Source organism: Pan paniscus, chromosome 12, assembly GCF_029289425.2.
Source record: "Pan paniscus chromosome 12, NHGRI_mPanPan1-v2.0_pri, whole genome shotgun sequence".
In the NCBI taxonomy this organism is placed as follows: domain Eukaryota; kingdom Metazoa; phylum Chordata; class Mammalia; order Primates; family Hominidae; genus Pan; species Pan paniscus.
The window spans coordinates 89,582,227-89,609,476 of NC_073261.2; the positions used below are offsets into that span (position 1 = coordinate 89,582,227).

The 27,250-nt window shown below is 38.2% G+C and overlaps 1 protein-coding gene across 2 annotated transcripts in view; it reads left to right on the forward strand.

The window, feature by feature from the left end:
• STRN (striatin) overlaps positions 1-27,250 on the forward strand; it is a 122,629-nt gene that overhangs the window by 68,152 nt on the left and 27,227 nt on the right. Inside the window, exons 7-11 of one of the 2 annotated variants that reach the window (XM_063594629.1) lie at positions 4,291-4,426; positions 11,474-11,584; positions 13,691-13,777; positions 14,222-14,365; positions 20,280-20,416. In XM_063594629.1, the coding sequence (XP_063450699.1) occupies positions 4,291-4,426; positions 11,474-11,584; positions 13,691-13,777; positions 14,222-14,365; positions 20,280-20,416 (615 nt within the window). The remainder of the gene's footprint in view (positions 1-4,290; positions 4,427-11,473; positions 11,585-13,690; positions 13,778-14,221; positions 14,366-20,279; positions 20,417-27,250) is intronic. The other variant, XM_034952935.3, reaches the window with a different exon arrangement.

The window sequence follows — 27,250 nt, forward strand, 5'->3', positions numbered from 1 at the left end:
ATCTGGAAATTGTGTAGTCCCTTGTGATTTCTGTGGGATGCTGGCATTGAGATATTATTTTTGCATCAAAATACTTTATTCATAACTCAATATTAAATAATGCCTTGAATCATGATGCTGTGTTTCTGTTAGTGATATCAATTTAAATATTTAAAATATTTATAAACTAATTATTAAAACTGTTACCTATGATCTTACTAGAAATTCCTAAACCATAGACTGTTGTCTTTTTAAGTAAACAACATAATAAATATACTGTCTTCTAATTAGTGCAGATCATAGCAGTTCTGTGCTGCGTGCAGTGGCTTGTGCCTGTAACCCCAGCTACTCAGGAGGCTGAAGTGGGAGGATCACTTGAGGCCAGGAGTTTGGGACCAGCCTAGGCAACATAGCAAGACCCCATATCTAAAAAAAAAATTTTTTTAAATTAGCCATGTGTGATGGCACACACCTGTAGTTCCAACTGCATGGGAGGCTGAGGAAGGAGGATCGCTTGAGCCCAGGAATTTGATGTTGCAGTGAGCCATGATCATGCTACTGCACTCAAAAATTTTTTTAGTTTTGGCTGGGTACGGTGGCTCACACCTGTAATCCCAGCACTTTGGGAGGCCGAGACGGATGGATCACTAGGTCAGGAGATCGAGACCATCCTGGCTAACACGGTGAAACCCTGTCTCTACTAAAAATCCAAAAAAAATTAGCTGGGTATCGTGGCGAGTGCCTGTAGTCCCAGCTACTCAGGAGGCTGAGGCAGGAGAATGGCGTGAACCCAGGAGGCAGAGCTTGCAGTGAGATTGCGCCACTGCACTCCAGCCTGGGTGACAGAGCGAGACTCTGTCTCAAAAAAAAAAAAAAAATTTTTTTTTTTTTAGTTTTTTTGGAAAAAAATATTTCTAAGCAAATCACTGGTTTTAACAGTTTTGCTTATTTTTCACATTATATTACATTAATTTTCACAGCTACACTCAAATAGCTATATGCCGAAAAGGACTTTTAACAACCTAATTCTGTGTAGCAGTGAATAAGCATAACTTACTGCATTCTATAGGAAAAGCTGAAAGTTATCCTATTAAAATGTCAAGTAGAACAAGTTTTAAAAATGTTATTTTATTTTATTTTTCTTTTTTTTTTTGAGACGTAGTTTCACTCTTGTTGCCCAGGCTGGAGTGCAGTGGTGCAATCTCAGCTGACTGCAACCTCCGCCTCCTGGGTTCAAGCAATTCTCCTGTCTCAGCCTCCCGAGTAGCTGGGATTACAAGCATGCGCCACCACACCCGGCTGATGTTGTATTTTTAGTAGAGACAGGGTTTCTCCATGTTGGTCAGGCTGATCTCGAACTCCTGACCTCAGGCGGTCCGCCTGCCTTGGCCTCCCAAAGTGCAGGGATTACAGGTGTGAGTCACTGCACTTGGCCCTTATTTTTCTTTGCCATCATTATTATCAGTATTCTCGTCATCACCAGTTAAGTGTAATAACAACCCTGAGATTATACATGCATGTAAAAAGTGATCAGTTTCAAACTGTGTGAAGCCTAACTTCTGCAGCAGCATTTAGTCTCCACATTCAGGAACTTTAGGAGGAAAAAGAATGGAACTAAGAGCTATTAACTATTTTTTTTAGCCACAGTGTAAAGAATCCCACGTCCCTTTGTGTCATGGCCCTCCTAATGGTTTTTGAAGTGACAGTTTATGCATTTTTCTAATCTACTTAGGCATCCTGTGCAACCCATAACTTCTTTGGTTTTCTCTTAATTTCCTAAATTGATTTATAAGCTCATTGAAGGTAGAAGTGGAGTGGAACCTTCTATGTCAGGAAGAAAAGTAATACATCCTTATTATTACAAACTCTGCCTCTTCCGATTCTAATCCTGTTCTCCAGTGGTAAACACAATTCATTTTTCTTCTGTACCTAAACATTAAAAACAGAGGACTTTTGGTTTATTTATTTAAAGTGAGATACTTAGTAAATAGTAATCTGCAATGACAGTAATAAATGTCATTTATCTTTATTCTTTGTAAGGGTATACTGAGGTGATGAGACTAGAAACAAGTTTTTCCCCCCAAGAGTTGCTTTTATTACTTAATACCTAATATTTAATGTTGAAAATATATTCATACTTGGAATTTGGGTTTCCACATGCTTCTTATGGATTTTGCCTGCTCTTTTTGTCAGGCAGTGAGAACAAGGACTCTGTAAGATGTTGGTGGTGGTCCCTCTGAATTACAGCTGGCAACTCATCAGAGTCTAGAAGATGGAGGGATTAAGCCTCTAGGGTAAAAGAAGGTAGATTAGGCAATATATTTATATGTGGAACTCTGAGAATTGGGGTGTCCTGTTGGCATAACTCTTCAGATACACCTGGTTTTTTTCTTTTTTCTTTTTTTTGAGATGGAGTCTCGCACTGTCACCCAGGCTGGGACGCAGTGGCGTGATCTCAGCTCACTGCAAGCTCCGCCTCCTGGGTTCACGCCATTCTCCTGCCTCAGCCTCCTGAGTAGCTGGGACTACAGGTGCCCACCACCATGCCTGGCTAATTTTTTTTTTTTTTTTTTTTTGTATTTTTAGTAGGGACAGGGTTTTTACCATGTTAGGCAGGATGGTCTCCACCTCCTGACCTCGTGATCCACCCATCTCGGCCTCCCAAAGTGCTGGGATTACAGGCGTGAGCCACCGTACCTGGCCCAGATACACCTTTCTACCTTAGTCTGGCTACCTAGGGAAAATTAGAATAGATTATTAGAATATGGTTTGTATTTATAAAAGAATACACATTCAGCACGGGTTTTCTGTTCCCAGTCTGCCACACTGATCTTGCGTTTTTTGTTTGTCTAATAGATTTGCTAGATGGTAGATTGGGAGGTGCTGTAAGCATAGAAGTATTTCTTGATTTTAGGAAAATATCCCAAATAGTTAAACAAATTATTCTAGCATCATTAAATAATCCTTTGATTTCTCCTATCCAATTGTGTGTTTTTTTTTTTTTTTTTTTTAAGACAGAGTCTTGCTCTGTTGCCCAGGCTGGAGTGCAGTGGCGCGATCTTGGCTCACTGCAAGCTCCGCCTCCCAGGTTCACGCCATTCTTCTGCCTCAGCCTCCTGAGTAGCTGGGACTACAGGTGCCTGCCACCATGCCTGGCTAATTTTTTTGTCTTTTTAGTAGAGACGGGGTTTCACCGTGTTAGCCAGGATGGTCTCGATCTCCTGACCTCTTGATCCACCCACCTCGGCCTCCCAAAGTGCTGGGATTAGGATTACAGGCATGAGCCACCGCGCCTGGCCACTCCTATACAGTTTTTATATGTACCAGGACAGTTAACGCTAGATAGGAGTTGTTTATGATGCCACCTTTGTTCTGTTGGTAGTGGCTTCTTGGAGTGCTGTACTGAGAAGGATTTCTGAGGCTGTATCTTGTTTTTGAAGAAGAATGCTGTGATTGATGAATGATACCAATTAACAGCATGGGAACAGGGCCATACAAGTCACGTGTTTGTCATCTTTGGGGTCTACTTCTCAACTCTCTAGTCTATCCTATTGGTCTGTCTGTAAAACTTTTATAATTTTAAGCCACTCACAATAGCCCAGCGATAACATTTGATCCTATCATGTTATTTCTGTTTTGCATGAAGTGAGGAAGCTGAAGTCTAGAGAAACTGAGATATTGAAATTTTATTCAAAGAAAATGCAAACCTAGCATCCTAATTTCTTTAGGCCCATGTTGGTAAAGGTGACTGAGATGGAGACAGTTCATAAAGAGCTTAGGCATGTAGATCACAAAAATTGTCCCTGCATGTATTCAGCTTAAGTTTTAGCCCTTCAATTGGATTTGTGATTCCAGAGTTATTTCTAAATATAGAGAAATGAACCATAGCAGCCTTTACCAATTTGTTGTTAAATCTAAGTTAGATGCACTCTGAAAGATCAACATTTTAGGGAAAAAAATAAATACATGGAGAGCTACTAGAGAAAACTGATGCAAGGTTAGGACAGTAGAAATAATTATGGGAACCTTGTAAATCATATATCTGTCGTTTCAGTACATGTCTTATATTTCAGTATGTGGTTCCGTTAGTTTACTTAAAACAAGCCATAATACCGTTGAGCAAAGTTTAAATTACTGCTTTAAAATTTATAATGTACATCTTTTTTAAAACTATGTGATTTTCACTGAGTTAGGTAGTACAGTTATTTAACACAACAAAGGTATACTTTCTGAAGAAAATAATTGAATTTTCTTATTCAGTGGTAAAGGGAAACTGTCTCCTTTATTTAATTTAGCATGTTTTTTCATTAGATTGTTAGGAAAAAAGCATTGCCTGACAGCGGTGAAGATCGAGATACAAAAGAAGCTCTAAAGGAGTTTGACTTCTTGGTTACATCAGAGGAAGGAGACAATGAATCTAGAAGTGCAGGTGATGGAACAGACTGGGGTAAGGAAGCATACTGGATCCAACCAGAGATGTTAAGTAAATAAAAGAAATTAATATTTTACCAGGAGGGCAACATCTTAACTATAATGTTGAAATATTGAGCATTCTGTGAACTTATTACTACTAGCACCCTTTATCCAGGGTGAATGTGTGTGTAAGTTTAAGGAACATTGTATAACTACCTCATTTAAAAAGAAAAAAGAACAACAACAATACAGTATGAAAAGAATTTGAATTACTATATAGAATATTCTCTGTTTTCTGTTTAGACAGTGGAACTTGCAAATCTAGATTTTTGTGGAAATTGATTATGAGACTTTAGTTAGAGGATTTTTGGAGATCTCATTGCTGACATCTTCCATGCAAAAAGAAGTATGAGTTTAAAAATTGTAGTCAGTCATTTATCGTAGTTTAAGATTTGACAGTTCGTAAAAGGCATAGAATTTTTCTTCTCAAAATGTTCTAAAAAATCAAATATTTTAAACATCTAATAAGAGTTAAAACAAGTATTTTGGGGAAAATCCATCTCATAAAAAAAGGTCATTTAATTTTTCCTGTAAAAATGTTGTGCATAAATCGTTAAAAGTACTCTTAGGGTTTTTTTTTGCTATTGAAAGCAGTGCCATACTGAAATTACATTTTTAATTGTCTGTAACATATATAAAGAAATCTTACTTAGAGTTGTATATTGACTTTTTATACAGGCATTAAGGCTTATAGCCAGGACTGAGTTGCAGCAGCAGGATCTGCTATGTTTATGCTTTATTACTGGCACCTGAAAGTTTTCATTGTTTTTCTTTCTAGCTCAGCAGTATATTTACTTTTTTTTTTTTCATACCGAGTCTCACTCTGTCACCCGGGCTGGAGTGCAGTGGCTTTTTGATACCGAGTCTCACTCTGTCACCCAGGCTTGAGTGCAGTGGCGTGATCCTGGCTCACTGCAACTTCCAGTTCCCGGGTTCCAGCAGTTCTCATGCCTCAGCCTCCTGAGTAGCTGGGACTACAGGTGTGCGCCACCAGGCCTGGCTAATTTTTGTATTTTTAGTAGTAACAGGGTTTCACCATGTTGGCCAGGCTGGTCTCGAATTCCTGACATCAGGTGATCTGCCCGCCTCGGCCTTCCAAGGTGCTGGGATATCAAGCATGAGCCACTGCTCCCAGCCTTGTATTTACTTTTTTAAAGTTAGGTTTTATATTATGTTCTTCCCAGAAGAGGATAGGGATCTGTTGGTTTGGGTCCAGCCTTTCATGATGTTTGAACTTGAATTCTCCATATGAATTTTAAAATTATTTCTTCATGTTGTGTGAATAACTGAAGATTAGATTTTAGTTTCATATATATGTAAATAATTTGCAGCTAATTGTTATCTTTTCAATATTGAGTGTTCTTCTCAATAAAAAAGATACATGTCCCAAATTATACAGATTACCCTATTTATAAATAGTGTTTTTTTTGTTTTTTGTTTGTTTTTTTCTTTTTCAACTTTCAGTTTTGGGAGTACATTTGCAGGTTTGTTACTTGGGTATATTGCGTGATGATGCAGTTGAGGGTATAAATGATACTGTCACCCATGTACTGAGCATAGTACCCTTACTCATCAGTTGGTTTTTCAGCCCTTACTGCCCTCCCTGCCTCCTGCCTCTAGTAGTCCCAGGTGTCTTTGTTGCCATCTTTATGTCCCTAAGTACCTACTATTTAGCTCCCAGTTATAAGTGAGAACATGTAGTATTTGGTTTTCTGTTTCTATGTTAATTTACTTAGGATAAATACAGATTCTAATATACCTTCAAGAACTAGAACACAGCCTGTAAGACTGGAACACAGGTATTAATTCTGTCTAAATGTTACTTGGTGTGTTTTACTTAAAATGAAGAACTTTTTTTACATTTTTAGTTACACACATTAGAAATACTAATTAAATCCCTATTTTTTTGGTATATTTCTTCTCTGAAGGAAAAATAAAAGAGTTCTAAAGCCAAAATGAAAAAAAGTAAGATACCTTTTCCTTCTCTCATTCATTTAAAAATTCTGTTGAACTTTTTTCTCCTTCATGATTGCTTGGTCATTATATGTAGTGACTGATAAGAAAACTCTCCTAGATAAGTTCAAGGAAAAGGTTTCCTAATGTTTTTAACAGACAAAAATAGATTTTTTGTAAACTTTTTTTCCATCTGAAACATTTTACAATAAAACTAATTTGTGCTTACCTCAAGGAAATGTTCTTCCTCTGTAAATATTGAACAATCCCAGTGGCACAAGGTCTACAAGAGATATTATGTTATGTTGCTAATTTTTCTGCCTTGCATTCAAAGTAGACTTCAACCCCGCCTTACTTATCAGAAACCATTATAATAAGGGCATTTGTTGAATCTTTTTTTTTTTTTTTTTTTGACAGAGTCTCACTCTGTTGCCCAGGCTAGAGTGCAGTGGTGCAATCTTGGCTCACTGAAATCTCCGCCTTCTGGATTCAAGCAGTTCCCCTGCCTCAGCCTCCAGAGTAGCTGGGATTACAGGCGCCTGCCACCACGCCCGGCTATTTTTTGTATTTTGGTAGAGACAGGGTTTCACCATGTTGGTCAGGCTGGTCTTGAACTCCTGACCTCAAATGATCTGCCTGCCTTGGCCTCCCAAAGCGCTGGGATTACAGGTATGAGCCACCAGGCCTGTCCCATTTGTTGAATCTTTTAATGACTCTTCTTGTTGAGGTGTTAAAGTAAGTTACTTAAGTAAGGCTGTCTGTCTATCCCTGATGTGAAATTCGAAATCTGAAATGCTCCAAATTCTGAAACTTTTTGAGCACTGACATGATATTTAAAGAAAATACGTATTGGAGCATTTTGGGTTTTGGATTTTTGGATTGGGGGGTGCTGAACCAGTATAGTACAAATATTCCAAAATCCAAAATAATTTGAAATCCGAAATACTTCTAGTCCCAAGCATTTTGGGTAAGGGATAGTCACCTGTAGTGTATTATTTTGCTTTTATGTTGGAGCTTCCTATGAGAGGAAGAAACTGATTATACTTCTAAGTCCAGCTGACTTCTTCTTGCCCTTAGTGTTCAGTTGAAAATTACTTTCTAGAATGATTGGTAGGTTCATTTGCCCAAGAATCATTAAAAAATAGTTTTCTGGGCCAGGTGCAGTGGCTCACGCCTGTAATCCCAGCACTTTGGGAGGCCAAGGCGGGTGGATCACCTGAGGTCAGGAGTTTGAGACTAGCCTGGCCAACCTGGTGAAACCCCATCTCCACTAAAAATATGAAAATTAGCTGGGCATTGGGGCGGGTGCCTGAAATCCCAGCTACTCGGGAGGCTGAGGTAGGAGAATCACTTGAACCTGGGAGGCAGAGGTTGCAGTGAGCCAAGATGACGCCATTGCACTCCAGTCTGGGCGACAGAGCGAGACTCTGTCTCAAAAAAAAAAAAAAAAAAGTTTTCTGGTGCAGTGATAATATTGACGATAGTAACTTTATAACCATAGCACACAATAAAATTTTCATATGCCTTTACTTTTGCTTAAACCATGTTAATTTGCCATTACCTTCAGGGACTCTGTCATGGTACCAGTGGCACTTCTTTTCCTTTTTTTGTAGTAAATAAAAGATACTTATTTAGTCATTGAAGAATACAGTGGGTACCTAGTGACTCGCTTTTCTTTCAAGAAAACAAGTCTGGAAACCAAGGAGATGTTAAAGTGAAACAGGCCTTTATTCTGTCTTATTCCCTACTGAGCTTGTGTATCAAGTTACTTATATTTTAGGCAAGTCCACCAACATAGCTGCATCTACTGTGCCACACTGAGGTCTTTCTCTGAGGAATCACACATCTGCATAGATATAGTTGGTCATTTTAATTGTGAATCATATTGTAAGGGTGCCGGAGATTGGTTTTTCTCCGAGGACAGCTGCACTGTTCCTTGTGTAACTTCCTTTACTTCAACGTATGAGTCATAGCTCAGTGTATTATATGATACATGTGTGTACATTTTACCTAGCCTATTATATGAGTCACATGCTTGACTGTTCTCGCAACTGAGTTGTCTCCTTCTTTAGTAGTGTGCTGGATAGTTCTGTTAGTGAGCATGAGTAAATGGAATCTTTCGGTTTCCTGGAGGTTTCTTTACCAGTAGTTTGACCTGTATGTTTTAGGATTTTATAATTCAGATTCAAAGGGTTCACTTTTAACAAATTAACAAAACTAGATTGCAAATCTTGTCTAATTGAGTGAACATTTAAGCCATTTTAAGGGTTCTCTCCATCTCTCTTCTACTCTACTCCCCCACCACCCCCCCCCCAAAAAAAAGAGGAATATGCTTAGGTTGAGAATCTGGTTAGATTCTGGCAAGCAAAAAGATTTTACCATACATCTTCCATGATTGCTATTGTTTTTATGAGTCTAGTAAGATTATAAGGCTACATTTTAACTTCAAAAACCTGAAGACATTCTGGGGACCCAAAAGCCATGTAGTTTAATTTATTATTAAGACCTGATTGATGAAAATTAACATTTTTAATTGTTATGTCTTTCTGGGAAAATAAAGAATGTTTCTCCTATTGATAGATTATAGTTAAGTATATAAAAATGTTGTTTAAAATGATTTTTAATAGTATTATATTCAGAGGCCCAGGAAACAGTTTTCTAAACTGGATTGAAACTCAAATTATTAAAAACAGATTTCTGTTTATTATGATTCACTTTGGTTTACTCGGATCATTCATTCAACAAATATTGATCAAGTGCTTTCTATTTGCTGGGTTTTCTAGGTGAAGATCCTCATTCTTCTGGTGCTTACATTCAACTAAGAGGATATAGTATGTCAGAAGGTGATAAATGCTATGGAAAGTAGAAAAAGTACAGAGTAAGGGAGATAGAGAGAGCTGGTGTCAGTGTGGGGTAGAGAAGGCAGGTTACAATTCAAAATAGAGTGGTTAGCTGGGTGCAGTGGCTCATGCCTGTGATCCCAGCACTTTGGGAGGCTGAGGTGGGAAGATTGCTTGAGCCCAGGAGTTTGAGACCAGCCTGGGCAACATAGTGAGACCTCATCTCTACAAAAAATTTTTTAAAAATTAGCCGGGCATGGTGGTACACACCTGTTGTCCCAGCTACTTGCGGCGCAGAGGTGGGAGGATCGCTTCAGCCCAGGAGGTCAAGGCTGCAGTGAGTTGAGATTGTGACAGTGCACCCCAGCTGGTTTGATAGAATGAGATTCTGCCTCAAAAATAAATGGATAAGTAAATAAATGCACGTGCACACACACACACACACACACACACACACACACACATATAAATTAAAAACCCATAAAATATAGTGGCCACGATAAGCCCCATTGAGAAGGTTACAACTGAGTAAAAGACGTGATGAGGGAATTGGCCATCTGGGGAAGAAGTGTTCAGGAAGAAGAAAGCCAGCGCAAATGCCTTAAGATGGTAGCAGCATCCCTGGCATGCCTGAGAAATTTAAGGGAGCCAGAGTGGCTAGAGCAGAGTGATTCTAGGGAGAATGTAGTAAGAAATGACCAGATCATGTTGGGCCATGTAGACCAGTGGTGAGATGGGGAGCCATGGGAGGGATTTGAGCAAGAAGGGTGACACGATCTTTTATTTTAAACCATCTCTGGCTACACAGGGAAACCAGTGTTGACAATAGACTTGGGGAAGGGAGAACAATTATTGCAGTAATCCTAGCAAGAGATCATAGTGATCAGAGTAGTAGTAGATGTGCTGAGAAGCCAGATTCTGAATATTTGTGAAGGTAGAGAAAATAGTTTTCCCTGATATATTTAATGTGGAGTGGGAAAGAATGGGTTTTGCTCTTAACAAGTGCACGTATGGAATTGTCGTCAAATAAGGTGGGGAACCCTTTGGATGGAACAGATTGGATGGGGAGAGAGGTTGGGTGTTTGGTTTTGTATGTTTGCTTGGAGGTATCTGTTAGACTTCCTAATGGAAATGTAGAATGAACAGTTGGATGTATCAGTCTTGGGTTTAAGCTAGCATTCTGAGTTAACATTTACATAGCATTATATAGTATTTACATTGTTTTATAGTAAATATAAATACATAACATAGTCTTTAAATTTTCTTCTCTTGAAATAGTGACAATTGATTATTGATTTTCTTTACTACTAGAAACTCAGTTTCCTGTTTTAAGAATTTATAAACTAACATCATTTAAGATGTAAATTTTAAATGAAGGTTGATTAATAAATTTTAACAAATGCTATGTATTAAGCCTGTAAAATAAAAATTATCACTTATTAATGAACACATGGCAAAAATATAAAATTCTTTAAAAGATCGTTGGCGTTTATTTTGTACAATCCCTAAATAATAATTTTCTCTCATCACATAAATTAATACAAAGTCTTTTTGTGTTAGTCCTAGAGGAATTCTGAAAACGAGAAGTTCTGTTTTTTGTTGTTTTTTTTTTTTTTGAGACAGAGTTTTGCTCTTGTTGCCCAGGCGGGAGTGCAATGGCACAATCTCGGCTCATTGCAACCTCCGCCTCCCGGGTTCAGGCGAGTCTCCTGCTTCAGCCTCCCAAGTACCTGGGATTACAGGCATGAGGTACCATGCCCGGCTAATTTTGTATTTATTTATTTATTTATTTTACTAGAAATGGGGTTTCACCTGTTGGTCAGGCTGGTCTTGAACTCCTGACCTCATGTGATCCACCCGCCTCAGCCTCCTAAAGTGCTGGAATTATAGGCGTGAGCCACCCCACCTGGCCAAGAAGTTCTTGATTGTAAAGTGTTTGGGCTTAATTTACTAAAAATCACTAAAATCTTCCGTGTGTGTGTGTGTGTGTGTGTGTGTGTGTGTGTGTGTGTCTTTCAAGAGAAACTGATTCTAGGAAATTGCACTGATCATTTCTTCTTAGTGATTATATTTTTTTGTGTGACTTATATATATAAAATGAATAAACTGACTTTTTTTAAGTTAGTGATACTATAAAGAAAGTGGTTGTTATGTCATTCAGACATACTGACTCAGAGTGTTCAATATTTTATTGAAAAAGGCTGTTTCATTTGTTTCACTCTGTTTAGAAAAGGAAGACCAGTGTCTCATGCCTGAAGCCTGGAATGTGGACCAGGGAGTAATTACCAAACTCAAGGAACAATACAAAAAGGAGAGAAAGGGGAAAAAGGGGGTGAAGAGTAAGTGGAAAACATTGTATCTGTAAATCATAAATCTTGCCTCTTTACATCCCCCAGTTTTTTTTTCAATGTTTTCCTAAAACTACTTACTCTTTTTCATTTCTGCTCCTGACCTCTTTCCTTTTCACCTGCTCTCAGGGGTTGAAATTAAATGATTAGCTATTTAATTATGAACTTAAAAGAAAACAACCCACATGTACTTATGGAATCATGTATACTATATCCCAATAATAAATCCAGAGCCTCATGAGTGTTGGGCTATGTATTCAAACACAGTGATAATTTGATTTTTAAAAGTACCTGTGCTTAATTATAACAATGTTTTTCTTTTTCAGTGACAATTTATAACTCATTTAGTGTGACCCTCTGGCAATCCACCAAAATTATTGCTTATAATTTTAGACATTGGTGACAGAAAGTTAATTTCTACCCCTGAATATTCTATGTGTTCATAACATGCAATTCATTTGCTCATACCACTATATGCTATACAGGGCACAGAGTCAAATACATAACTTCTAAAAATATTTATTTTCTATTTAAACATTTTTGGCCAATTTTATTTATAACATTATTACCAATGACCTTTTTTCCTTTTTAATATGTGCCACATCAAAAACAAAATCCAAAAGGAAATTTCTAGCCCTGTGAATCATATATGTTTAATTATTTCATTATGCAAATTGTTTAGCAATGGATCTAGTTAAGAATGTAAAATGGAAATACAAAACCTTGCAAACCATTCCTGAAAACAGTCTTAAATCATCTTCTTAGGGGAACAAGGCTAAATTACCTCCTTGTGTTTCTACCCTCATTGACAATATGGGCCTCCCTTTTATGGTAATAGGAATTTGATTATTTGAGATGTTAAGGTAGTATAAAGTGAGATTAAAAGCTAACTTAGCGAGAAATGTATTTTAAAGTTGCGAAAGACTGGAAAGGTATGCTTTTTCTTTTTCTCTCTCTGTAGTGATGCTAAAGCTTATTAAAGACCAGTCATTCCTGTTAGGACATTCTTTTAAACTTTATTACTTAAAAGCATTTAAACCTTTATTTAAAATATTTTAGAAATTACAAGCGTTTAGCTTGATTTGATAAAAAGTCAGTGTCTGTTATTGATGTTAAACCATTACATAATGAGAGATGATGTTGTAATGCTATCTCAATATAGATTAAATCAGAATGAGAAAGATTAATATTAAAACATAAGCACATTTCATACCTTTTCGCCCAATATACTTACTGATAGACAATTTAATCTTAACAAGCATAGGGAGATGATTTGTCTTGGCTTTTGAGAGTCGTGACAAAAAAACAGTTAAACTGAAATTTTGAGGAAAATTTGAATGTCATATGTGAGAAATAATTTCCAGATTAACTTAATATTGATATATTTCTTTAGGTCATTATGCTACAAAAATGAATGTCTTGAAATATAAAAGATCCTTTAGTTGGAAAGGTAACCAGGACTTAGGCACAATCCATCTACTTTTCCATTGATTATTCAGTTCTTGTCAAATATCAAGGCATTGCTGTAGTTGGAATTTAACTGAAACTGCACCATTTGACTGGAACAATATTCCTACTAATAGAAGCAATTGGATTTCTTAAATCGGGGGATTAAAATGTGTTCAGACATCTAGCACATGGTTTTTTTTAGTATGGTGAAGAAAAATGACACTGTAAGGGAGAAATTTTAACATCTTTCATTGAAGAGAGAGGGACTACACATTTCAGCACATTTTGTTTAATGTCTTCAGTTCATGTTATCTTGATAAAATAGCAATCTAGGAACAAGTAAAGACTTAGGATAAAAATAGAACTGAAGCCATGCTTTGAATTGATATATAAAGCATTGACTTATAAACAACCATAAATTTTTTTTTTTAATTGAACTGGTACTCATTGGAAAAGTTTGAGTCTTTTCAATGTGGTCTAGTAGAGATATTTCCAGTCAAATCCTGTACTCCAATCATACCATCTTGAAATACATTTCTAGGCATTAGTTAAAATTGCTTAAAAATAGTTGTATTCTTTGCTGGTATAGGAACAAACCGTAACAGACTTTGGGTAAGATTTTCCCATTCTTAATTAAACTTATAACAGGAAAAACTACTGAAGATCTGTTTCAGCCTCTATCCTATATAAAACAGTCAAAACAGGGATGTGGGAGAATGAAGAATCAAAGTTTAGGTAAGTAATCGGTAGGGCATGAGACTTCACCTCGGGTACCATAGCTTCAGGATGTAAGGCAATTAATGCAACTTAATTTAAACAAACAGGGATGTTACTGTTTAATTCAGTGCACAGTAGGCTCACAATCCGTATCTGGCTGCATTTAGAGCAATATTCAGTGGTTAAAGAATGTTATTTTTCTTGGTCTAACTGGACACGAGCATTCTTTTTTATGTAAATAGTGATATCCCATTTGCTTAATTTAAAAAGTATAATTCTTTTCAAGAAATAAACTTTTACAGTAATTTGAAAACTTGAAAATAATTCTTATTAATCTAGTAGAATATTTTTAAAGGTAAATATTGACAGATGGAAAATAAGGCTTACAATACCATTTTGATGCAGTTGGATAATTGTCTTTTCTCTTTTTTGTCTCCTCCCACCCCCCCTTTTTTTGGCTAGGGCCCAATAGGTCAAAACTACAAGATATGCTTGCTAATTTGAGAGATGTTGATGAACTTCCTTCATTGCAGCCATCTGTGGGTTCACCTTCCAGACCCAGCAGCTCCAGGCTTCCTGAACATGAAATTAATAGGACAGATGAAGGTAAGTATTTAAGATACTCTGGAGCACAAAATGCACTTGGATGTATATCTTTAAATTCTTTCATTAGAAAGGCCTCTCCTATCAGAGAGAACTTTATTCTGCAGATGTTTGATCTGCATAGTTTTCCCCAAATGCAAGCTTCCTTACATTCAAGGGAGTTTGATTCCAACTTCAATCTTCAAGACTTGAGAAGGTGCATACACTTAAAAACCAACTCTAAATTCTGGTTTAAAATATCCGCTGGCTCCACTGATGCCCATGTCCCTATATATACCACTCCAACATTGGAAAAATTAACAGTCTGTAGATTGGTAGTAAATGTTTACTTTGAAACTCATATAAGTATTTAAGCAATTTATTAATGATAATTGAAAAAGGGGATAAAGTCACCTAAAAGTCTAGTCACATATTCTGCTATTTTAACTTGTTCCCTTTCAGTCTTGGTTCACATGTATATACTTTTTTTTTTTGTTTTTTGAGATGGAGTCTCGCTCTATCGCCCAGGCTGGAGTGCAGTGGCATGACCTTGGCTCACTACAACCTCCACCTCCCAGGTTCAAGTGATTCTCTTGCCTTAGCCTCCTGAGTAGCTGAGATTACAGGCACCTGCCACCAAGCCTAGCTAATTTTTTTGTATTTTTAGTAGAGATGGGGTTTTGCCATGTTGGCCAGGCTGGCCTCGAATTCCTGACCTCAAGTGATCTGCCCATCTTGGGCTCCCAAAGTGCTGGGATTACAGGCATGAGCCACCATGCCTGGCCTCACATGTATATACTTTTTATACAGGTATAGAATATACCTATATAAAAATATGCATTATTCTACATCATGTATAATAATTCTATTTTGTGTTCTTAAAATCATACAAATGATTTTCATAATGATAATTTTAAGATTGTATATTATATTGTAGACTTGATATGAAACTTTTCCTTTTGAATATTTAGGTTATTTTTAGTCTTTTGCAGTGTAATCTTATGGTATATAAATACAGTTCTTTCTTTTAGACACAAGGTCTGATTTATCTGTTTATAAATGTGTAAAATGCTTGTATGTGGAAATTGATTTTAAAGTACATATTTAAGCTGAGCCTGGTGGTTCCTTGGGAGGCTGAGGTGGGAGGACACTTGAGCCCAGGAGGTTTGTTTTGTTTTTTGTTTGTTTGTTTTTGGAGACAGGCTGTCACTCTGTCACTCAGGTTAGAGTGCAGTGGCTCAATCACAGCTCACCACAACCTTGACTTCTCAGGCTCAGGTGATACTTCCACCTCAGCCTCCTGAGTAGCTAGGACTATAGGCACATGCCACCATGCCCAGATAACTTTTTGTATGCTTTTTGTAGAGACATGGTTTTGCCATGTTGTTCAGGCTTATCTCAAACTCCTGGGCTCAAGTGATCCAACTGCGTCGGCCTCCCAAAGTACTGGGATTACAGGCATGAACCACTGCGCTCAGCCGCAGTTCAGGAGTTTGAGACTGTAGTGCGTGGTGATTGAGTCAGTGAATAGCTACTGCACTCCAGCCTGGGTGACATACTGAGACCCTGTCTCTTAAAACAATCAAATATTTATATTAGCTGAAAATTCAGCATGACATAAAAGTAATTATGATTAATGTATATTTTTAAATACTTATTTAAAAAATCAATCCTGAATTTAAATACTATATTTGCATTGTCTCTTCAAATTAGTATTTATTGATTAACACAGCCTGAGAAAAAGCCACAGCATAATCATATGTTTTTTCTTGTTTTTTTAAATAAATTACATTTTAGAGAGACATAAACTGATATGATTTAGATGTATATAGATTTTCACGATTGGAATACTTCTTCAGTGAAATTTTTGACCAGTACATGGTTAATCATTTGTTAGAGTCAATTATAGCACTTGGAATTTATTACCCATACAAAGAATCAACACATCACACTGTAGATGTAAAATTTATTTGATGTCTTTTGAATTATAGATGTGAGGTCATGGTCCTTAGTAGGTATGTTGATCACTAGGAGATGCATTCTGTTGACATTATAGGTATGAGACTTCTGATCAGTTGCATTTATCCCAAAATCAGGTCTAGATAAGGAGAAAAGTTAGTTTTTCTCTTATTCTCATAATTCAAAAAGTTTATCAGATTTCATCTCAGGCCATACATGAATTATGCAGAATTCTAATAATAGAGGTAGGATATATACTATTTACTAAATGACAGATGTACAAAAGCATTCTGTAAGCCACAGAAGATGTCCTTGATAAAAAACATAGTGAGGAACTTTAAAACTCAAGCATTGAATGTTTGTTTAACTTACTATCTGCAGCAGTGGTCCTAAGCCTTCCCCCTCAGTGCAGGTTTTTTGGAAATAGAAAAAACATTTAAGAGATAGATTGTATATTTAATTGTCTATAACTGATACTTCTTGGTCTTCAGTCCACTTTCAGAAAGAATGTTCATATGCTGTGCGTGCTCTATAATTTTGTTACTTTATTTTTATTTTAATAATTCAGAAGGCAGGGCCAGGTGCAGTTTAGTTGCTCACGCCTGTAATCCCAGCACTTTGGGAGGCTGAGGTGGGCAGATCACTTGAGGCCAGAAATTCAAGACCAGCCTGGCCAACATGGCAAAACCCTGTCTCAAATAAAAATACAAAAATTAGCTGGACATGGTGGCGTATGCCTGTAGTCCCAGCTACTTGGGAGGCTGAGGCAGGAGAGTCACTTGAACCCAGGAGGTGGAGGTTGCAGTGAGCTGACACCACACCACTGCACTCCAGTCTGGGTGACAGAGTGAGATTCTGTCTTAAAAAAAAAAAAAAATCAGAAGGCAGTGTCACACTTAAAAGGCACAGGGTTTTGTTTTGTTTTGTTTTTTGGTAAAAGCTGATTAGGGCTAGGAAGGTTTAGTTGCCAGATGGAAATGTGACCTATAGTCTTAAGTTCTAAGGCTCCTTAGGAACAATCGGTAACAGTGATGCTTATTATTGCTCTGCCTCTTCAGTCCTGGAGTGTCCTGGCTGTCCACTGGTATATAAGGAAAGAGTTGTTACCTGCTTTGTTTTCAGGTTTTACTTGGCCATTTGTAGAGCAGTAGTTGGAATTAGCTTACATAATGTATATGGTCTATCCTAGGAATCTTAGTCTTTTACACCTGAACAAAGTTATCTGGAAATGTTAGAAATGGGAACAAATCAAACAAAAAACACCTGGCTGAAGACCTACCATCATAGTCTCACATGAGTCATTCAACTGATATTTTTGACCTGAAAATTGCTGTTGTAACTTAAACAATTCCTATTCTTCATTAGTAAATGTTTAGAGTTGTTTGAACTTCTCGGATGATATATGGTATTTTGGGTAAAATCTATGTTTATTTTTGCTACTGTATTGTATGGTAGTTTGATAATGTCTTAATTTATGCTCTATTTTGTTCTGATGAGGATTTTAAGAGTTTGTCACTACTGTTTTTAAAAGCAAGTAAGTATTTTTAAATTTTTTTTAAAGACATGGTCTTGCTCTGTTGCCTAGGTTGGAGTGCAGTGGTACAGTCATAGCTCACTGTAGCCTCAAACTCCTGGGCTCAAGAGATCCTCCTGCCTCAAGCCTTCCAGTTAGCTAGGACTAGAGGCATGCACCACCGTGCTTGGTTAATTGTTAAAAAAAATTTTGTAGAGGCCGGGCATGATGGCTCACACCTGTAATCCCAACACTTTGGGAGGCCAAGGCAGGGAGATCGCTTGAGGTCAGGAGTTTGAGACCAGCCTGGCCAACGTGGCAAAACCCCATCTCAACTAAAAATACAAAAATTAGCCAGGCATGGTGGCAGGTGCCTGTAATCTCAGCTACTTGGGAGGCTGAGACAGGAGAATTTGCTTGAACCTGGGAGGTGTACGTTGCAGTGAGCTGAGATCACACCACTGCACTCCAGCCTGGGTGACAGAGTGAGACCCCTGTCTCAGATTTTTTTTTTTTTTTTTTAAGAGATAGGGGTCTTGCCCTGTCGCCCAGGCTGGTCTCAGACACCTGGCCCCAAAGGATCCTCTCACCTTGGTATCCCAAAACACTAAGATTACAGGCATGAGCCTCCGAGCCTGGCCAATTCTTTCATTTATTCAATGAGTATTTATTATTAGACATGATTGAATATAAAACTGAAAAATGTCTTGTACATGCACTAGTCAATACAGTTGACTTGTTTCTTTTAAGAAAATTAATTTACCCCTTTAGCAGCTAGGGTTTGAACTACTAAATTCATCTTATTGACTCACAAATGTTTGTCATATGTAACCACCTCTAGGAAACTACTCAAAGACTATCTCTGACGTTTGTCAGAACAAATTGCATTTATAAAGAGTGACATTTTGTTATTGACCAAATTAAATAAAATCATTATTTTAATTAGACATTTTGCTTTTAACTGATTTTTCTATGATGGTTGTTGAAGGAATTGGATTGTTATGTTCAAAATGTTACAAAATAGGATATTTCAGGTTATTCACAAAGTAAAACTGACATCTTTGAAGCACAGTTCACAGCTAATGAAAGTGTTCAAATGGACACTTTAAAAAATTTTCTCGCTGGGCGCGGTGGCTCACGCCTGTATCCCCAGCACTTTGGGAGGCCAAGGCGGGTGGATCACCTGAGATCAGAATTTGAGATCAGCCTGGTCAACATGGGGAAACCCCGTCTCTACTAAAAATACAAAAATTAGCCAGGCATGGTGGCAGGCGCCTGTAATCCCAGCTACTTGGGAGGCTGAGGCAGGAGAATTGCTTGAACCCAGGAGGCGGAGGTTGCAGTAAGCTGAGATCATGCCAGTGCACTCCAGCCTGGGCCACAGAGCATGACTCCATCTAAAAAACAAAAAAACAGATAAATAAATAAAAAATTTTCTTTACCGGGTGCAGTGGCTCATGCCTGTAATCCCAGCACTTTGGGAGGCCAAAGCAGGTGGATCACTTGAGGTCAGGAGTTCACGACCAGCCTGGCCAACATGGTGAAACCCTGTCTCTACTAAAAATACAAAAACTAACCAGATGTGGTGGCACGCGCCTGTAATCCCAGCTACTCGGGAGGCTGAGGCAGGAGAATTTCTTGAACCCAGGAGGTAGAGGTTGCAGTGAGCCAAGATGTCACCACTGCACTCCAGCCTGGGTGACAGAACGAGACTCTGTCTCAGAAAAAAAACATTAAAAAAAAGAAATAAAAAATTAAAAAAAATTTTTAGATGAACTATAATATACCTACAGAAGAGTGCTGATATCATAAGGGTACAGCTCAGTGAATTGTCATCAAGATAGAATTATTACCCTCCCACGTCACCACCCGTTAGGTCAACAAGTAGAACATTACCAGGGCCCTGGAAGTCCTGTTGTTGCTTCCTTTCTTTAATCACTACCCCTTTTCTGCCCAGCAGAGGTAATCCTGACTTATAACGCCACATATAGATTTTGTCACATAAATAGGCACATTTAAGAGTTTGACCCATTTTCATTTGAAATTTTCTATATTCTTCTAGGTTATAAAATTAATGAATTACATTTTGAATGAGACCAGCACTTGTACATATATTTAGTAATTAATAGAAATTGTTTAGGTAATTAACATGAAATATCAAATGAGGAAAACTTACTTTCCTATAGTCATTATTTTTCTATATAGTGAAAAGGAAAGGACAGTGGATTCTTAGATTTGTTTCATGTTTTACTTTTGTAATTAGTTGATGCCTTTACCTGTGGTTAAGATATGGAAAAAGCAATAAATTATTTAGGATTTTCTGCTCACTGAATTTTATTGTGTTTAAAAGTATTTAAAAACAATTAAGTATATACGTGCACTTATAAGAAATTTGATGCAAGCAAATGAGACTAAATGTTGGCTCCTGAGAGATTTTTAAATGTTTCCTTTGTCTTCCCTCTTCAGTGGAAGCATTGACATTTCCTCCTTCTTCTGGAAAGTCATTCATCATGGGGGCAGATGAAGCCCTTGAAAGTGAACTGGGACTTGGAGAACTAGCAGGCCTTACGGTGGCCAATGAAGCAGACTCACTAACTTATGATGTAAGTAGTAGTTTGTTTTTGATGTGTTTACTTGGTTTTTAAAAACAAAAACTTGGGCTGGGTGCGGTGGCTCACACCTGTAATCCAGCACTTTGGGAGGCCGAGGTGGGCGGATCACTTGAGGTCAGGAGTTCAAAACCAGCCTGGCCAACATTGAGAAATGCTGTCTCACAGAAAATACGAAAAATTAGCCAGGCATGGCGGCAGGTGCCTATAATCCCAGCTACTCGGGAGGCTAAGGCAGGAGAATTGCTTGAGCCCAGGAGGCAGAGGTTGCAGTGAGCCAACGTCGCACCACTGCACTCCAGCCTGTGCAACAGAGTGAGACTCCATCTCAAAAAAGTAAAATAAAATTAAAAGTTGATTTTATAGAAAATGAAGGCAATGGTAAAACTTCTTTACAAGTGTAGAACTTGGTTCAGTTTTCATTGCAAACTTTGAAAGATACGTAAAGAAAAACTAACATTTTTCCATAACCTAGAGATTAAAATTTTGGGCTTTACCTAAATCCATAATTTAGTATGATTTGTTTATTGGTTTTTGATAGGGGAAAGAATTCCTTTTTCCATTACCAAATTTGGATTTTGTTTTCTTTTTTAGGGCACCAGCAATTAGTTGTAATTCATGCCTACCTAAACAATATTTGCCTTGCTTCTTTAGTACACTAGTCAATATCCTGTTGAGAAGAGATTTTAATTATTAGTAGGCATGGATGTATACAGTGTGCTTTCCAGATGTTAAGGCTGACCCATCAGAGATTTGGACCAAAATTGAAATCTTTGTACCTTTGGGCATACATTTACTTAATTCCAAACATAATTGTTTTATAAATGTGTTTATAGGGCTGGGCACAGTGGCTCATGCCTGTAATCCCAGCACTTTGGGAGGCCAAGGCTGGTGGATCACGAGGTCAGGAGATCGGGACCATCCTGGCTCACACGGTGAAAACCCGTGTCTATTAAAAATACAAAAAAATTAGCCAGGCGTGGTGGCAGGCGCCTGTAGTCCCAGCTACTCGGGAGGCTGAGGCAGGAGAATGGCGTGAACCCGGGAGGCGGAGCTTGCAGTGAGCCAAAATCTCACCACTGTACTCCAGCCTGGGCGACAGAGCAAGACTCCGCCTCAAAAAAAAATATATATGTTTATAATTGCTCATCACAATAAATAATTTATTAGAAAAATAGTTGCTTATGTCATAGGTGAAGTATTTATAACCTGCCTTATTTCATTAAATTCCTCTCACTTTGATAGTTTATGATCTCTGTTGGAAAACACAATGTGTCTCTTGCAGCACATGCACCATGCAGGGGATGTAGGATGGATGCCTAAGTAAACCATAGGTATGGTAAAGAAGCACTCCAAAGAATAATGCTTACCACCCACTCCTCTTCATACAGATAAAAAAACTCCCAACCTCTTTCCTAAGCCCATTAGTAAGTCTTTTGGGTTCTACCTCCAAAAACAGTTGAAATCCATATACTACTTTTCATTTTCTATCCTGGTCCATTTTTTTCTTAGCCAGAGCTACTACAATAACCATCTAATCTAAATGGACTCCTTGCACTCCATTCTCCACAAATATGATATAGATTTACAAAAAAAAATTTTTTTTTTTTTTTTAAGGCAGGGTCTCACTCGGTCACCCAGGCTGGAGTGCAGTGGCTTGATCTCAGCTCACTGCACCCTCCGCCCCACCGGGCTCAAATGATCCTCCCATCTCAGCCTCCCAAGTAGCTGGGACCATAGGCACGCACCATCACACCCAGGTACTTTCCTTTATTTTTGGTAGAGACAGGCGTTCGCCATATTGCTCAGACTGGTCTCAAACTCCTAAGCTCAAGCAGTTCACCTGCCTCAGCCTCCCCCAAAATGCTGGGATTACAGGTGTGAACCACCATGCCTGACCTGATAAAGATTTTTAAAAAATCATTTGTAAGCCAGGCGCGGTGGCTCACGCCTGTAATCCCAGCACTTTGGGAGGCCGAGGCGGGTGGATCACGAGGTCAAGAGATCGAGACCATCCTGGCTAACACAGTGAAACTCTGTCTCTACTAAAAATACAAAAAAATTAGCCGGGCATTGTGGCGGGCGCCTGTAGTCCCAGCTACTCATAAGGCTGAGGCAGGAGAATGGCGTGAACCCGGGAGGCAGAGTTTGCAGTGAGCCGAGATTGCGCCACCGCACTCCAGCCTGGGCGGTAGAGCGAGACTCCCTCTCAAAAAAAAAAAAAAAAAATCATTTCTATTTCCAATGTTTTTGTTGCCTTATATTTCACATTTGTCTTTTTAAAACACTGTTAAGTTGATTTTTGCTTTTTTTTGGTAATTTTTGATAACCTTTGTCTTTTAATTGGAGCATTCAATCTTTTTTTTGTTTTGTTTTGTTTTTGAGGCAGAGTCTCACTCTGCTGCCCAGGATGGAATGCAATAGTGTGATCACAGCTCACTGTAGCCTTGACCTTCTAGGCTTAAGCCATCCTCCCACCTCAGCCTCCCAAGTAGCTGGGACCATAGGTGTGCACCACTATGCCTGGCTTTTTAATTTTTTGTATAGACGGGATCTTGCTATACTGCCCAGGCTGGTCTTGAACTACTGGGCTCAAGCAATCTGCCCACCTCAGCCTCACAGAGTGCTGGGATTACAGGCATGAGCCATCGTGCCTGGCTGGGGTAGATTATTTTTTATTCAACCTTCCACCTTTCTACTACTTGGAATTTCTATGCTCTTTTGCTACTCTTCAGTGGGTACCCTAGAGAGTATCACATACATCTTTATCAAAATTTTCTATGCAAAGACCTTATAATGCTTTTAATTCTTAATTCCCACCCTACTTATATGTCATTCTTGTTACACATTTCTGAATATGTTTATCTTCTAAAAGAAAATTATTGTTTTGTACACTCTATATTCAGTTAGGATTATTTATTTTACATTTTACATTATCCTTTACACATTTTGCTTTTTAAAATTATTTTCTGCATGTCTGACTGTCCATCTGGGATCACTTTCTTTTCACCTGAGAACATTTAGTATTTCTCTTTAGTGAAGGTCTGTTGGTATCCAGTTCTCTCTGTGTCTTGTTTTCTGAAATATCTTTGTTTAGCCTGAGTGGGTCAACTGTTATTGCATATTGAATTCTAGTTGGCAGAGATGTTGTTTTTTTTTTTTACTCTAAACATAGTATTTTACTGTCTTTGTTTTTATGTTTTCTGCTAAGGTCAACTATCATTTCTGTTGTTGGTCATTTAATGGTAGTCTGATTTTTTTCACTATTATTATCTGTGTCTTTTTTTTTAGCCAAGGTTTGTTTTCCTTTTTATTTAAGTTTCTTGAAGTTCTTAAGTCTTTATGGCTTGATATATTTTCATCACTTTTGTGAAGTTCTCAGCCATTTCTCTTCGAGTACCACTCTTGTACCTCCCTCTTTCTCTTCTCTTTTTGGAACATAGTTATATGTGTGTTATACCTTCTTCCTCTTCTTCCTGTGACCTCTGTCTCCTATTCCCTTTCTTTATTTTTTTTATGATTCAGTTCACTAATTGTCTCTTCAGTAATCTGTAGTCAGTAGTTAAGCCCGTCTATTGAGGTCTTACAGTTTTTGCTTTTTTTTTTTTTTTTTGAGACGAAGTTTTGCTTTGTTGCCCAGGCTGTAGTGCAGTGGCGCGATCTTAGCTGACTGCAAGCTCCGCCTCCTGAATTCACGCCCTTCTCCTGCCTCAGCCTTCCGTGTAGCTGGGACTGCAGGTGCCCACCACCACGCCCAGCTAATTTTTTTTGTGTGTGTATTTTTAGTAGAGATGGGGTTTTCACCGTGTTAGCCAGGATGGTCTTGATCTCCTGACCTTGTGATCCACCCGCCTCGGCCTCCCAGAGTGCTGGGATTATAGGTGTGAGCCACAGCATCTGGCTGGTTTTTGCTTCTTGAATTTTTTTTTTTTTTTTTTTTTTGAGGCGGAGTCTCGCTTTGTCTCCAGGCTGGAGTGCAGTGGCGTAATCTCGGCTCACTGCAACCTCTGCCTCCCGGGTTCAAGCAATTCTCCTGCCTCAGCCTCCCGGGTAGCTGAGATTACAGGCACATGCCACCATGCCCAGCTAATTTTTGTATTCTTAGTAGAGACAGGGTTTCACCGTGTTGGTCAGGATGGTCTCAATCTCCTGACCTCATCATCCACCCACCTCAGCCTCCCAAAGTGCTGGGATTACAGGTGTGAGCCACCGTGCCTGGCCGAATTCTTTTTTTTAGATTGTTTACAGATTTCTTCCAAAATTTTCAATCTTGTCTTTTTATCTCCTTGAACACAATCAACATTATTATTATTATTAATTTTTTGAGACAGAATCTTACTCTCTTACCCAGGCTGGTGTGCAATGGCATAATCTTGACTCACTGCAACTTCTGCCTTCTGGGCTCAGGCTCTCCTCCCATCTCAGCCTCTTGAGTAGCTGGGACTACAGATGTTCACCAGTACGCCCAGCTAAAGCATGATTATTTTAAAGTTGAATTGGAAAGTCTGTAGTTCTTTTACTGTTATGTGTTGTTTCTGCTCATTTTCAGTTATATTGTCTTACATCCTTATGTACATGATTATTTTTATTTTCAAGAAACTGTTGTTTGAAAAGTTGTCTGTAGAAATAACTTCAGACCAAATGCTATAATTTAAATTGCTTTTCTCAGATGTATGCAGCCACTGCCTCTGGGATCTGGGATCGCTTTATTCCATTTTAAATTTTTACAGTCCCTGCAAGCTTGGCTTTTTCTAGTTTACCCTTATGTGTAGGATGCCACCCTTTGAAATCATAACCCAAAGCAAAGTGACTTACTGAGCCCCACTGTCGTGGCAGGTTCATCAGTTTGTATCCCCATGACACTTCAAATCTGTCAGAAAAACTGCTCGGCTTCTCAGCCATCCCCTCTGGAATCAGTAAACAGCATCTAGGGGAAAACAGTCCATATATTGGGCTCACCTTTTAGGCCTCTGTTCTCTGGATTTTGGCCTGGTTTTTCTTCAGTATTTTTTCTCTGTTTTTTTAATGTTTAATTCTGCTTTTCTACTTGTCCGTAGTGCAGAGGTGGTCCAAATTTCCTGATTTGTCATGGCTAGAAGCAGAAGTTCCCATTAGATACTTTTGTTCCCTCTATTCTATCCCCACAAAGAGTTTATCCAGTATGTAATGGAACTTAGTCCTCTCTCCAGATAAAGCTCATTCTTTTTTCATAGCTTTTAATTGTTAGAAAACTTGGTGTTAGGTCTGTCGCTCGGTTTCCAAAAGTAGTTCCTGGTTTCATAATAATACCAGTAACCTATGGCTATGTAACAAATTATGCCAAAATTTAGCGGCTTAAAACAAAAAACATTTATTATCTTCATAGTTTCTGTGGGTCAGGAATACAGAAGCAGTTTAGCCAGGTGATTCTGTCTTAGGGTCTCCAATGTAGTTGCAATCAAGATGTTGGCCAGAGCTGCAGTATCACCTGAAGACTTGACTTGTAGGGTGGATCTGCTTTCAAGCTCTTCCTGTGGTTGTTGAGAGGCCTTGGTTCTTTGCTGTCTATTGGTGGAGACTTTAGTTCCTTACCACATAGGTCTCTCCATGGGCTTTTCAGCATGGCAGCTGGCTTCCCCCAGTGTGAGTGCATGTGAAAAGAGAGAGAGCAAGAATACCCAAGATGGAAGATGTTACAACTTGTTATCACTTCTGCTATATTCTATTGGTGAAGAGACCAACCCCATAATGGGGGAGGAAACTATATAAGGTTTACCTATAAGGAAGTGGGGCTGATTGGGGCCATGTTAGTGGCTGCCTACCACATTAAGACGTTCAGAAGGAATTTGATTGCTCTTTCACATGAAAGCCTTTCAGGTGCTTAAAAAGAGCAGACATGATTCAACTCAGCTTTTCTTCTTCCAGAATAACCAGCCCCAGTAGTTACAGTAGTTCCTTGGATGATGTATTTTATGTTCTCTTATTATCCTAATTTGACATGTTCTATCCATTTTTTTTTCTGCAGATGTTTTATTGAGGGTAACTTCTAAATTCAGACTGCTTGGGTTTGAATCCAGGCCCCTCTACTTACTAGCAGGGTTCTTTGGGCAAGTCACTTAACTTCTCTTTTCCTGATGTGTCTAGTCTGTAAAGTAGAGATACTGTTAATTCCTTCTTCATAGAGGTATTTTGAGGACTAAGTGAGTTAATGCATATAAAGTATTTTCAGTAATGGTCAAAATAATGAATAATGCCCAAAATAACAGCTGTTGTTAGTATTGGTGTATTTTTGTCTTTTGTAAATAAGTAGTATTTCTCCAGTCTTTAACCAATACAGTCATACATTGCTTAATGATAGGGATACATTCTGAGAAATGGGTTCATTAGGTGATTTCATTGTTGTGCAAACATCATAGAGTGTACTTACAAGCCTAAATGGTATAGGCTTTACAAATCTATACAGCATGTTACTGTACTGTAGGCAACTGTAACACAATGGTAAGTATCTAAACATGTCTAAACATAGAAAAGGTGCAGTAAAAATACAGTGTAAAAGATTTTAAAATGGTACACCTGTATAGGACACTTATCACGAATGGAGCTTGCAGGACTGAAAGTTGCTCTGAATGAGTCAGTGAGTGAGTGATGAGTGAATGTGAAGGTCTAGGATATTACTGTACATTACCATTGACTTTGTAAACACTGTACACCTAAGCTGCGCTAAATTATATATAAAAAATTTTCTTCAGTAATAAATTAGACTTTGCTTACTATAATCTTTACTTTATAAACTGAATTTTTAAAAACATTTTGACACAGCTTAAAACACAAACACATTGTATAGCTGTA